Source organism: Physeter macrocephalus, chromosome 20 (assembly GCF_002837175.3).
Source record: "Physeter macrocephalus isolate SW-GA chromosome 20, ASM283717v5, whole genome shotgun sequence".
Lineage (NCBI taxonomy): Eukaryota > Metazoa > Chordata > Mammalia > Artiodactyla > Physeteridae > Physeter > Physeter macrocephalus.
In genome coordinates, this window is record NC_041233.1 from 5,639,498 (window position 1) to 5,653,713 (window position 14,216).

Sequence of the window (14,216 nt, forward strand, 5' to 3'; positions counted from 1 at the left end):
TTTTATGATCTCATATATCTATTACTTCCACAACTAAACCATGAAACTATTCCTCCGGGGGATTTACATCTTATACATACAAAACCCATCATATGACGTTAGACAAAAATCCCTAAATAGGTTAAAATTAGACGAAAGGTGAAGAAATGGACTCACAAAGAATGAAAGGCAGCACACACTTCTAGAGGAAAAGGTGGTAAGTATGAAAGAGACTGTGGTTGGAGATAGTTAAAAAATGATTCCCACTGTTCTTAAGAACTGCTTTCCAACCATTTAGAGATCACTAACCCCTTTGAAGAGTCTTTTAAACTTATAGGGGCTCTTTTCATTAAAAAAAATACAAATACATTTTGTAAAAAATGTTAGGGGTTTCTGGAATCTGGTCCACCGTCTCCAACCTTCCCGGGTTATTAAAATTAACAAGACCTCACCCTCAGGTTATTTCAGTAGGAATAAAAAAAAAAGGGGGTTTGGAGAACACTGTAAAAAAACGTACCATCTTAATTTTATCAGAGATTGTAAACTAGTTTGATAAAATGTAGTTTAGGGGACCAGGGAAAGACTTAAGTCAAATTCTAGTAATGCCATGAAATTCTCAAACTCTCCGGAGAAGCTGGAAGGGAGAAATAGGCAGAAAAGCTCAAGGGTATAAACCTCAACTCCAACAAAGTTTGGAATCACTCTCCGTTAGAGCACTGTTTCTGTAACCCAACAAGTAGATGATATTGGGAGTTCCTTGAAAAACAGGGTTTCATGATCAGCTAAGTCTAAAAGCAGTAAGTTAAATGAAAACACTTCCTTAAAAAAACTTCTTAAAGTTTTTAACATGCGAACACTGAAACTCTAAGAAGGGGATGTGCTATATATAGCATTTCCAAAATATGTTTGGTAATACATTCCCAGAGCATTTCCAGGGACCAGTATTCTAGGACCTCATTTTGAGAAGCACTGTTCTATAGATTTTAAAACTCATCCCTTAAATGTTAAACTGATTTCTGTGAAAATAAAGGGTCATCACAAAGGTGCATCAAAAATACACATTTGGGCTTTTTAGGCCTTAAAAAAGTTGCCTTTTTGTTTTAAAGAAAAAATTTTCCCTTGGTGGGAAGTTCATTAAATGGGGCAGAAAACCTAATTATTGATTTTAAAGGTTTGGAGTGATGCAGTGGTTCTCAACCCAGATGAGTATTAAAGTCACTGCCCACCTTTAAAAAAAGACTAGCATCCAGGTACCATCCCAGACCAATTAAATATGACTGAGGGTGGGTCTGGAGTATTGACTACTATTTTAACAATACCCAGATGACTCCAAAGTGCAATGGGGTAGAGTGCACTGAAAGTGTAAGAGAGCCACAAAGGTCCAATTACATTAAAAGACCAAAAAAAAAAAAAAAAAGAAAAGAAATAAAAGGAAAAAAAAAAGCCGCTAGTAATGGTTTCAAGCATTAAAGAAAAAAATCTTAGTTTTCTTCTTTAGACAAACCTCCAAGTCAGAAGTATTCATCTTTAGACTCAAGCTAAATTGTGTATGCAAGGATATAAGAATGCCTAACAAATCCTGTACATAAATCTGGTTAATGGACTTTTAATTCCTATAGGCAGAATATTCCCTTTTTTGGATGTCAATTTTACCCTTTCTGATAATACATGCTGGAGATATATGTTTCGGTCAGGCATCAGAGACAGAAATGAAGTAAAATTACTTAATCTTTTAGAAACAAAATCAAGGATTCACAAACTATGGCATTTTATTTCAGAGCCTTTGCTTACATTTGTACAATATATTACATAATTCTTCATTGTTTGCAGATCCTAATATATACTTTATAGCTTTTACTCTATAAGCTTTTCTTCAATGTTTTGCTGTCAACAAATCTTTACAGTCCTGTACAAATCTGAATAACTTGAAACCATTTTCAACAAAATTAGTTACTGTAAGCACACACTGCAAGACTGAAAATGCTTTTCTTAGAAAAGTTGAATGTAAAGGATTCTGACACGTTAGCATCTACAACAAAACGCTTCGAAATTCTCACGTCGTATTGCCAGAAAACAAATAAAACATGCCAGCCCCGTCCAAAAAAAGTACACAGAACTACAATTAAAACAGTAAAACAGTCTGTACAGTAAAGTACTGTGTATTAACAGTGCCAGGTATTAAATAGCTTGAATGAACACATCCGCAATATACAAATGTCTTACAAAGGTGTAGAATTAAATACAAGTGCCAAACAGAACAGAGATTGGAACCATACAACATAAAGTCAATACAGGTGAAAACAATTTTGCGTTCATTTTGGATTTTATACAAGGCATTTAATTTTTATAGGCCTACCACCCCGATTAGCTATTTATACTTAAAATAACAGCCATCCTTTTGAGACAGTTCATAGCAACAGCCTTGAACCATACCGATAAAGTTTTACTTGTTCCTGAAGTCCTCTTGTTGTAGCTCATAATAAAATAAGCAATACAAATGAATTATCTGTATTTAAGGAAAAAGAAACATTTACAAGAAAACACAAAAATATAACTGTTATAATTCATTATGAATAAATATACACTTTGAACTGGCTAAGTACAATCTTTACACATTGTTTAAGATTTAATACAGTTTATTAGCCATTTTCTCTTTTCACACAATGTATTATATCAAAATTAAAAAAAAATACTGATTTATAGAAAAATGGCAAAGTACAGTAGTTCCATTCCAATTTGAAGGGGCGTGAAAAGCCACTGCAAGACCTTTTAGCCTAATTCAAACCTGTAAACATGTTCAGTCTTTTTTAAAGAGAATCTTTAATATTTGGTTATCAGGATTGATGTCTAATATCCCGTTAACTGCAGGTTCTGAATTTATTACATGTGCTTGAGTTATACAATTAAAGCCACCCTAAGGTGACTTGCTTTAAAAAACAATTAGCTTGTACAAATGAAAATAGGTTCATATTTTTTCATAAATAAATGGAAAAATATCAAATGTTCCAGCTTTAACAAAATACAAGGGAATACATATACAGTAAGTTATCTTAACATGTTGTGGCCGCCCAATGACTACACTTACTGTATTGTCTCTACAGGCAGTGAAAAGCCTCCATTTGCCACAGTGGAAGGCCTTCAAGTTACCAGACACACAATTCCCAGACAAGTTGGAAACAATTATTGCTTGAGGAAAAGCAGTTCATTGTACTTTTTCTTCATAAAAAAAGTGCACTTAAGTGCCAAGTCAGCTTGTCAAGAAACAATTTTTAAATATAAAATAGTGCTTGTCTGATTTTTTTTTTTTTTTGTGCCACTGTGCAGTATAAAAAAAGACGTGGCTCTCAACAGCCATTAAGTGCAAAGTGCTTTAGCAAGTCCTGCTGTCACCTGCACTCAACTGACATTCCATTCTGTGACGTGCTGGACATTGACGGTTCAGCTAATGTTAACATAACAGCAGCCGTTATGGAGCTGGACGAAGGTGAAGACGATGACGAGGATGTAGCAGCACCTAAGGCGAAGGGAAACCAACCGCTTAATAATACGCATATACAACAGTAGAAGGAAGTAAAGCACTCGTCCTCTAAACTAAAATTCTGCTGTGTTCTCCAAAATCATTTAGCTTACTACGAGAGCAGTCAATTCTTACAAGACCATTATGTAAAGAAAGGAAAACCTAGTGCATCTCAAGTAACGAGGCACTGCCAAACCACAGGAGAAGCAACGACAAAGGACAGACCAGGGAACGCTCTCGCGTGGATCAAAGAGGAAAATGAACAGTGTTCTCAGTCTACAGAGACATGAAAATAAAACAGAAGACAGACTTCCGTAATAATGAAACAAATGTCAAAAAGATCTTTGAATTCAACAGGAAAAATCTGTAATCCATCCCCACATCTTTTCCCCCCTCCCAATTCCTGTATGTTTCTGCTTCTGGAGTTCCTTATGAAATTAAATGGTGATGAGAAGGGAAAGCTAATTGCTTCTTAAAGTTGGGAAAAATAACTACTACCACACATCACGTCATAACTACTGCATTTTCCTCCACTTGGTTTACAAAGCAAATGACACATTAGTTATTTTCCTCAAAGAAATTCTCTCATTGTTATAAATCAGTGTGTGAAAACTTATTTTTTAAGGAATACATGCACAAAGTAAACGAAATCATTCAGTGCTGGGATATTAAGGTGGAAAAGCTAATCTCCCTCTCATCCAGGACCCTCCTAACCCTCCAAATTCCCCTCCCCACTGTTACCAGCTGCTTCACAATCTTTAAAACTTCACAACAGGGACTGGCAAATTATTGCCCCAGGGCCAAATCTGGCCTGCCTGTTTTTGTTAAGAAAATTTTATTGGAACACAGCTATGCCCATTTCTTTACATCTTGCCTACGGCAGATTTCATAAGGTCAAGTAGTTCTAAAGAGACTACAAGGCCCACAAAGCCCAAAATATTTACTATCTGTCTCTACAGAAAATGTTTGCAACCCTGGTTCTAGAGGAATTTTTCCCGTAGAGTCTAGAGATATGATATGCACATTTAAAATGAAAACACTAGTAACTTTGCTTTTAAAACCCAAGTGGAAGCACAGTATAGAGTCTGACTCTTGGTTTTTACACTTAACAATCTGAGGAGATGATTCCTTATCAGTACATATATAGATTTACCTCTTTTTCTTTTCAAAGCTGAATAGTGTTCCACTATATTTATGAATTGTAACTAATTTAATTCCTAGTCTTTTGCTGTTACCGACATCAAATGAATACTTTGAGCATTATAAATAAAAATTTAAACGTCTACATATTTTTCACCAATGCCATATATTATTGGAGAATACAAGTTAATGATTTCTATCTGCTATTATAAATATTACCATAACAAACTTCTTTGTGACCACATATTCTTCCTTGGGACCTATTCTTAGAACAAAAAGTAGCTAGTTCTCCAAACACACAGTCAAAGAGTTTCCCAAGATAACTGTGCCTGTGATACAGGCTACTTCGTTGTAGTATGCTTTGCTTTATTGCCCTTCAAAGATACTGTGTTTTTTCACAAATTGAAGGTTTGTGGCAACCCTGAATCCAGAAGTCTATTGCAGCATTTTTTCCAACAGTATTTGCTTACTTTGTGTCTCTGTGTCACATTTTGGTAATTCTCACAGTATTTCAAACTTTTTCATTATTATTATGTTATATTTGTTATGGTGATCTGTGAGCACAGATCTTTGATGTTACTATCGTAATTGCTTTGGGATGCCATGAACCATGCCCATGTAAGACAGTGAACTTATCTGACTGTTGAAATGACAACCAAGGATTTAGAATATTACATAAACTTAGCCAATGGAGCAGCATCAGGGTTTGAGAGCACTGACTCAAATCCGGAAAGAAGCTCCACTGCGGGTAAAATGCTTTCAAACAGCACTGCAGAGAAATCGTTTATGGAAGGAAGAGTCACTTGATGCAGCAAATTTCCTTGTTGCCTTATTTTAAGAAACTGCCACGGCCACCCCAGGCTTCAGCAACCACCACCCGGATCAGTCAGCAGCATCAACATCGAGGCAGGACCCTCCACCAGTAAAAAGATCACAATGACGGCTCAGATCACGGTTAGCATTTTTAACAATAAAGGTACGTACATCGTTTCTTTTCTTCGACATGATGCTATTGCACACTTAACAGACTACAGTATAGTGTAAACATAACTTTCATATGCACTGGGAAACCAAAAAAATTCCTGTGACTCATTTTACTGTGATATTTGCTTTACTGTGGTAGTCTGGAAAAGAACCTGCAACATCTCTGAGGTAGACCTGAGCTTTGTTTCGGCAGCCCCGGAAAACTAAGACAACGCCCTTCCCTCAGATTTTAACCTCTCTCACTTCCTCTTGTCATTCGGGTCTCAAAGAAAATGTCCCAGCCACTGGTGATCTAATGCAACGCACCCAATCACTGCCTTAACATGGCTCTAGTCTCTTCACAGTGTGAAACATTATTAGTTTTGGTGGAAAAGCAGACTGTAAGCTCCGTGAAAGTGAACATTATGGTTTGAGATAACTGTTTCTTTAGATAAATTTTCCCACTTTATAGATGAGGAAAATAAGCCAGAGGGATTAAAGAGCTTGCCTGAAGATACACAAACACAACTCACGTGAGCCCAACTGCACAGTCGCAAAGTGCTTTATGTTTAAGTAAAGTAAGGGAAAAACACTTACTTTCTCTCTCTTTCTTCTTTAAACGCTTTCTCCTCCGATCGATGGAAGCTACTTCAGATTTTAATGACAGATAATGTTTTCTGATTTCTTGCAGTTTTTCTTGAAGAATTGTGATACGCTCAGCACTTGTCATATTCTCCAGGTCCGCTATGAATTTAAAACTTTCATTAATATGCATTTGTGAACACAATTTTAATATATAAGAGAGAGAACATATAGTGTGGCTGTAGAATGAGGAAGACAGATAAACTAAAAATAGGCTTGTAAACATTTGTTTGCCGAAGATTTTTTTTCCCTAGCCTAGAGCAATGCTCGGCACTAAGGCATGCACGGTATTTTTTGAATGAATGAGTGTGTAGAATTAAAGATCTTAGGACCTAAACATACAGGTTAAAAATTCCACATTTACCAAAAAGAAAAATCCCGCATTCATGTACAGTATCACCACAGTACAACATTAATTTGCATATTTTTTGAATGTTAGGACTGTGGATAAATTTTTGTCTTTCGTCTGCTTTTTGTTCTTTTTTTTAAAGTTTATCTCTTAATGCATGTCCCATCAACTTTTTTTGGTCGCAGCGCATGGCGCGTGGAACTTCCCCGGCCAGGGATGGAACCTACGCCCTCTGCAGGGGAAGCACGGGGTCTCAACCGCTGGACCGCCAGGGGAGTCCCCTCTTTTTGTTCTTTTTTTAGATTCTTCTACTACTTTTAGGTTGGAGGAAAGCTTTCACACGCTCTAAAGCACTTTCAGTCCCCTAAGACTCTTTCCCTGAGTGAGAAACTGCGGTAGTCTCTTTTTCAGAAAACATCTTTCATGGCTATTTCTCATGTATACAAAAGGGTGAGGAGCAGGATAAGGGAGCGGCGCACACCCGTCACGCAGCTGCAGTGACCAGCGATTCATGGCAGACTTTGCCTCACTTACGCCTCCATCCACTCCCCACCTCAACACCAGGCTTTTACAGCAAACTGCTGACACAGCAGAAATACCTCATCAACGCTGATGTGTGCCTCAAATGCCTTACAAGTTATCTTTCAGCAATTTTCTGTTCAAATCAAGATCCAAATAAGCTACACTGCAGCGAATGGTTATTATGTCTCTCAGTCTGGTTACAGCCACTTTTCCAGAATTACTGGCATCAAGAATTACTAGGATGCAGTTTCTGCTGCTTCACTGCTGATTTAATGTATGTCACTTACACATCTGAAAACTCCATTTGTAAACTTTGGGTAATCGATTACTAGGTTCCTTGAGGTCAGGATCCTTATCACCATTCTTTCCACATTTTCCTGGAGACTGCGTCCTAGCAGGAGATTTGGTACCATGAGCTTTCATTCCACTGGAAACAGATTTGACGGGCTGAGCCTTAGTTACACTTTCACCAGCAGAAAGCTCTTCACTATCACTACTATTTGCTGAAAAAAGAAAAAGAAAAAGAAAAAGAAAAGCGTTAGTAAATAGAAAAGTAACAAAGAATCTGTCACAGATTTTAGTGGACACTTTAAAGTTAACCATTTGAATTTATTACTACAGTAAACAACTTGCTTTACAGACCCTGCCTAAAAACCTGGAAAATCATTAAGTATAAACACAGCAGTATCTCAGTTAAGGAAAACAGAACCAAAAACTCTTCTTACCTGAATTGCCAATAACATATTTTTAAAAAACACTCAATCTAATCTTTCATTATACCTGGTAGACTATCAAATATACAGTAATTATTTAAATGGCTTTTAACTCTATTATGTTAATATATATAAAGTAGAATACAGCACCTTTTAAAATGACTCATAATGGAAAACTCTTAACTTTCATATTTTAAACTGTGTACAGACTGTGTACATGTCACACTTTCCTACTCCTCTGGCCACAAACAGTGATGCGCAATCATCATATTTAATAAAGAATTCTTTGGGAATAAACTCTAAACTTTGATACATACAATAGATTCCTTAAGAAACCCCTACATCATAGCTTGTTGACTAAAACAAACCATCAGTTTTACCCTGGTAAATATATTCAGTAATTTATAAAAAAAATCAGAAGTCTATGTAATAATTATGTTACATCTGCCGTTGCTGACTAAAGCCTCAGGACTAGAATGGAAATGCTTATTAACACCTTGACATGTGAACAGGTTATGGGACTGGTATTTCCATAAATTACCTCTTTCTGGATACAAAGCATTATTGTAGATTCTATGAGAGTTAATTCACTTTACTAAATTATTCTCAGAGAACTGTTTCCTCATTCTGATTTATCAAGATGTAAGCCCAATAATGAAAATGGGAAAATATGCGGTCAACTGCTATTATCTCTCAATTATATGAATATGTTAATTGACTTACTGAAGATGAGCCCTCTTAGAGAATGTCATTTAAAAGTCTTGAAGAAAAAAACATCAGAGTGTAATAAAAAACACTCTGAATATCCTGTCAGTTACTCCAAATAAGTGATCAGTTTGGCATCAAATTTATCGATTTTCATTTCCTGATTCTTCAGTTAACAACCCCAAAAAAAGTATAGTTAAGCTCTAAAAGCCTGAAAAGTGTTCCAGATAGGAAAGACACACAGCAACTCCTCCCACTGTGGTGTTTTGGGAATAAAGAATCTCCACCACTCTTTTATACATACGTTTAAAGAATCCCTTCCCAGTCCCCCCACTGCTGCTCTGGAACCCCTGGCAACTCCTAGCTAAGCCACCCAAGGCTTGGGCCCACTCTGATGCAGTGGTCTGCCTCAGCTTGGCTTTCATGGCCTTGCTGAACACAGCCGCCCGGGGCCCCAAAGGATGCCATATTCACCGCCTGGAAGTCATATGGGCTCAGCAGAACCTCGGGGAGCTGGCCGCATAACCCTTTTCTGCACTGAAGTGCAGCCAAGCCGGCCGATAGCAAAGGTCAGGCAGTGGAGGTGGCAGGAGTCTCCTGGAAGAGCAGCAGGAGGTCAGTGTGGGACACCTGAAAAGAAATTCTTTACATATTTTCTGCTTCTTACTTTGTCTACAAAAGAGATAAAATGTGCAGCTCTCAGGAGAAATACAGTATATATATTCCTGTAGGTTGATAAACAGAATCATTGCTAAAGTCATTAGTTACAACATATTTAACCAGAGTATTCTTACAGCTGCTCTTAGCTACATAGTTTAGGATACCGAAGATAAAGGTAGTGCACGGGAGTTACTGGATTTACAGCTCTAAAGCTATCTTGATTGTTCTCTTCCAGGCTGATTTCGCCTGGAAGAATTACAAAGCAATCAATTTCCTTGTAATGAAAATAATAGATAATTCAAGCATTTCATAATATGTAATATATATAATGGCAAAAGAACTGTTGAACATAAAACTAACGAAGATGTTGATGTTTATATTATATTGGCTACTATTTTTTAAAAGATTACCTGATCATTCATCAGCAGTCAGTACCACTGCTGAATAATAAATTGCTCAATCCTAGAATTTACCTAGGATCAAAAGACTTCTGTGTGATTTTGGGGGCGGGGCGGGTAGGCGGGTCGGGGGGTGTTGGTTGGAGACGAAATCAAATATTAACTGTCCCGTATCCTGAATACCCTTTTCTTAATGGGGAAAGGACATATCCACCATTATCTTTATATTTAAAAAATTTAGAGATTTCACACTTACTGCCTTTGCCTTTCTTTTTGTTGTTTACCACTGTTGCTTTATGGCTTCGTTTCTGCTTTTTTGATGAACTTCCTCCTCCCTGAGCTTCTTTCACTCTTTTCTGACCTGTACAGGCTTTGATGGGAAAGAAATTATTAAGTAACACAAAATAAAATCAAGCTTGCCCCAGGTATAAATTAATTCCACATTCTAGCAAGAATGTGAGACTATACCTGAGACTATACCTGTTCTTTATGAGATTTATAATTTGTCATAGAAATTACTACGATTTTTAAAATAAATCATTAATGAGCTGAATTATTACACATAATTAGTTTTTTAAAAAGCAAATAAAGTATGCACATCCTTCTTAGAAAAATATGATATAAACTGAATATAGTTCTCAATATAGTACTGGGAGTTTATGAGTCTAGTAATTCAAAAAAAGGTATATGCTGAAAATAAAAGCTGAAATTTGTTAAAATTCAATAAAACCAAAATATTAAGATTTAATTACAGGTTAAAATAGTAATTATATGTATTATAATGATATTAATGAAAATTTTAATGACATAATATTAATGGAATAAATTTTAGTAGTAATTCACAATTATAATAACAAATTTATTATAAAGACAATTTATTATAAATTTACAACAACAATAACTTAGCTCCCAGGGCAATGGTTAACACGTATACCATTTACAAATCTAGCATAGTAGTTCTAAGAAACGTTTCATCTTCTTGGCAGGAAGTTATTCCAAAATATTATAAATGTCTCCCTTTCTTCAAGGACGAGCCCAAGTCCTACCTTCCCCGATGCCCAGCCTTCAATAATCAATCACTACGCCAAACTACAGTTTCTCAGCCACTAATCTGATCCTCAGCATCTGCTGTGTTTCTATATCTTCCTAATTATATGCATTGTTTCTCAGACTATACAGTAATCTTTTTCCTGAGATTAATAAAGTCTTATCTCTATTCCATTCCAAAGTCAGATACTATAATGACACAATATGATTAATACCATGATAGAATTATGCCACGTTTAAAAAAAATGTTTCTTAGTCCTGTTACAATGGTAAAATCAACCATGAATATACAAGACATGGGTAAAAAATGGAACAGGCTATTAAATGTTTTGTTTGCAATTTCTCAGTTTCCTTTTTTTTTTTAATGGGTTACATCTAATAGATAACTTTTCCTAATGCTCTTTTAATATAACAAAGTGAAACATAAAGAAAGTGATTTAGATATTATCTATACTAAAGTACAGAATCTTAAAAACAATTGCTAGATTTCTCTCCAAGAGTTTATTTCATAAACTTTCAGCTACAAGAAATAAAAAGCTTACGGTAGGCTAAACTGGAAGGCAATCCTCAATATAAATTGTAAAACTTACATTTTTACTTTTTTTTTTTTTTTTTTTTTTAATGGCCGTGCTGGGAGGCATGCAGGATCTTAATTCCCTGATCAGGGATCGAACCCATGCCCCCTGCAGTGGAAGCACGGAGGCTTAACCACTGGACAGCCAGGGAAGTCCCTTACATTTTTACTTTTAAAATCAAGTGAATTCTGGGACTTCCTTGGCGGTCCAGTGGTTAAGAATCCGCCTTCCAATGCAGGGGACGCGGGTTCAATCCCTGGTAAGGGAACTGAGATCCCACATGCTGCAGGGCAACTAAGCTGGTGCACCACAGCTAAAGAGCCCATGCACTCTGGAGCCCACGTGCCACAACATGAGAGCCCGTGAGTTGCAACTAATGAGGCTGCGCACTCTGGAGCCCACGTGCCACAACTAGAGAGAAGCCTGCGTGTCACAACTACTGAAGCCTGCACACCTGGAGACTGTGCTCCGTAACAAGAGAAGCCACTGCAATGAGAAGCCCGCGCACCACAAGGAAGAGTAGACCCCGCTCGCGGCAACTAGAGAAAGCCTGCGCACGGCAACAAAGACCCAACACAGCTAAAAATAAATAGATAAATTTATAAGAAAAAAAAAAGTTTATCATATTATTGAAATAGTTGAAAGCCTCTCTAATCATCTGTGATAAATGCTTCTTTCATTTTGAGGATTACTCTCTTTATGCCTGGATAATTCAGTTCCATGAGATAGTATGGCACACAAACATAATCACAGTAGCTGTGTGTGTGAAAGTACAAAAAAAAAATATTATTGCAACTATATTTTCTACTTAATTTTTTTAATGTTTTAAGTCAAGATTTGTGTGATAATGTTATGTCAATTATATCTCAAGGAAACTGGAAAAAGGAAAAAACAGGTTTGTGTGAGAAAACTTGGAATTAACTAATTTGGTCTGGATCATATCTCTTTTTAAAGTTTAGCTAAAAACCTGAAGTTAGCATAATAAAATCTGGTATGTTATATAAAATACATACCCCTAGTGCTGTATCTTTATACTGGAAAAGTATGCTTCAAAGCCAAGTTGTCAGCCTAGAGCATATTAATTTAAAGACACCTGAGTGAAGTGGTCTGTAAGTAAAATGATGACAGAAGTACAGCTACGGCACCATCAAAAAGGCACTAATACTTTCGGGAAGTACTAATTTCAACTTCACGGAAAAATCAAGAGTATTACTATAGGTTATTAACAGAGACACTGGTCCTTCAATTTGGAAGCTCTGCATCTAAGAAAGCATCAAACTCCTTTACAAAGGCTTGAAAATCAGTTTGACACGGTTGTCTGAGGAAAGCAGAGCTGGTTGCTCCAACCTCCCACATACAGTATTTGGTTAAGGGGGGAGGGGTCTGTCAGTAAATCAAAATGTTTGTGAGAAACTGCACACGGCAAGGGCAAAAACAATGTTACACAAATATATTTAAGCCGCTCACGCCATACAGTCACTCAGTGCAACGTGAGTTTTCAAGTAAGTCTGGATTTGGGCCTGGGTGCAGTTTCTAGCACATGTCTGGTCCACTATGAAATGGCACGGGCGGCTGAAGCAGAGGGCATTCAGTTCTTCTCAAGCTTTTAAACACGCTCCACTCTTCCTTACAACAAATTACCTTCCAAATTTCCGTTTCTGCCACGTTCACACAAGTACTCCATGTAAACACCTCACACTTGTAACGAGAGATACTATAAACCCGTAAGGCAACGGAGCCCTGCGCGCCTCACCTTTCTCAGGATGCTCCGCTTCGGGCTGATTACTGCTGCTGGAGCTCACGCTGGCGTCGAAGCCCGCGGGCGAGCTGTTCCCTTCCGACTGGAGGTCCTGGAGCTCCCCGGCCACACTGTCCACTTCGATTGTGCTATCAGTCTCACTCTTGATACTGCGGACTTCTTCTTGGTTTGGGGCCAGCGGCTCCGGTACTGTTACAGAAGACGGCTGCCGACTGGCTTCCGTCACGGTGACTGAGGAAGGCGACTCGGGTGTCGTGGGAGGGGTATTGAGGACTGAGTTACTGCCACTACTGGGAAATTCCGATTTTTTGTCACTGACCTCTGCCGGCTTTTCCTCGGCGGGTTTGTCGTCGGCACTGGGCGGCGGAGGGGCGGCCAGCTCTGCGCCGGGGGAGCAGCTCTCCTCCTCGGCCACGGTCTGCAGGGACCCCTCCACCGGCCCCTCCTCCGGGGCAGGATGGGGCGGGGAAGCCGCAGCCTCAGTGTCAGAGTCGGAGAAAAGCTCCTTCAGCGTTTTTTTAGGCCACTGTCCCTGAATACTTGACCAGACATCTTTTCGATCTTTAGCTCTGCTATTCTGAAGTCTTTCATCAGAGTTATTTGAAAGTTTTATCCTTTTTTCGGCAACTTCTGAAAATCCTGAATAGAAACCAGTTGTCCGCAGAGACTTTCTTTTCTCCTCCAAACCGTTGTATTTCTTAGTTGGTGTCGTCTTTGCTTTTGATTTTTCTTCTTCATCTTCATCTGAAGAGCTGTTGCTACTGTTTTCTATGCAGAGGGGTTCTTTGTTCTTGGTCTTCTCTTCCTTTTTGCCCGGTGATCCGGTTTTTAAACACTCCTCGGTATTGCAATACCTTCTCTTACCACGTTTTACCGGTGGCTTTGAAGATTTATCTGCAGTGTCCTTCTTGACATCTTTTCTCTTTTTTGTGACTTCATCTTCTTCCTCATAATCAGTATCTTCGGATAATCCTTCTATATCTTTTCTTAATCTTTCCGGAGATTTCGACACGGGTTTGGCTATTACCAAATCTGCATGGACTTTGTTTTCTTCTAGCAAAGATGAACTGTTCTGTCCCTCTTTTGAAATAAGATCATTTCTGGTGTGGGTCAAATGATCACCCTTAGCTGCTTCTTTGCCGTTGTTATCTAGGTCTTGAACACCTGTCTCACCCTCTTGCTCACTGTCTTCAGCAGAACTTTCAGAAGCTAGAAAAGAAAGAGAAAACAATGAGTATGATCAGAAC

At 37.9% G+C, this 14,216-nt stretch overlaps 1 protein-coding gene across 5 annotated transcripts in view; it reads right to left on the minus strand.

The window, feature by feature from the left end:
* Window positions 1–1,723: 1,723 nt before the first annotated feature.
* Window positions 1,724–14,216, minus strand: part of ARID4B (AT-rich interaction domain 4B) — a 130,228-nt gene continuing 117,735 nt past the window's right edge. For 3 of the 5 annotated variants that reach the window (XM_028482053.2, XM_055080827.1, XM_007129765.4), the window contains 5 exons: window positions 12,964–14,178; window positions 9,845–9,958; window positions 7,400–7,615; window positions 6,197–6,343; window positions 1,738–3,493 (listed from right to left, as the gene is read on the minus strand). In XM_028482053.2, the coding sequence (XP_028337854.1) occupies window positions 3,366–3,493; window positions 6,197–6,343; window positions 7,400–7,615; window positions 9,845–9,958; window positions 12,964–14,178 (1,820 nt within the window). In that variant the 3' untranslated portion in view covers window positions 1,738–3,365. Of the gene's footprint in view, window positions 3,494–6,196; window positions 6,344–7,399; window positions 7,616–9,004; window positions 9,161–9,844; window positions 9,959–12,963; window positions 14,179–14,216 lie in introns of those variants that run through there. The other 2 variants (XM_007129766.3, XR_449390.4) reach the window with 2 other exon arrangements.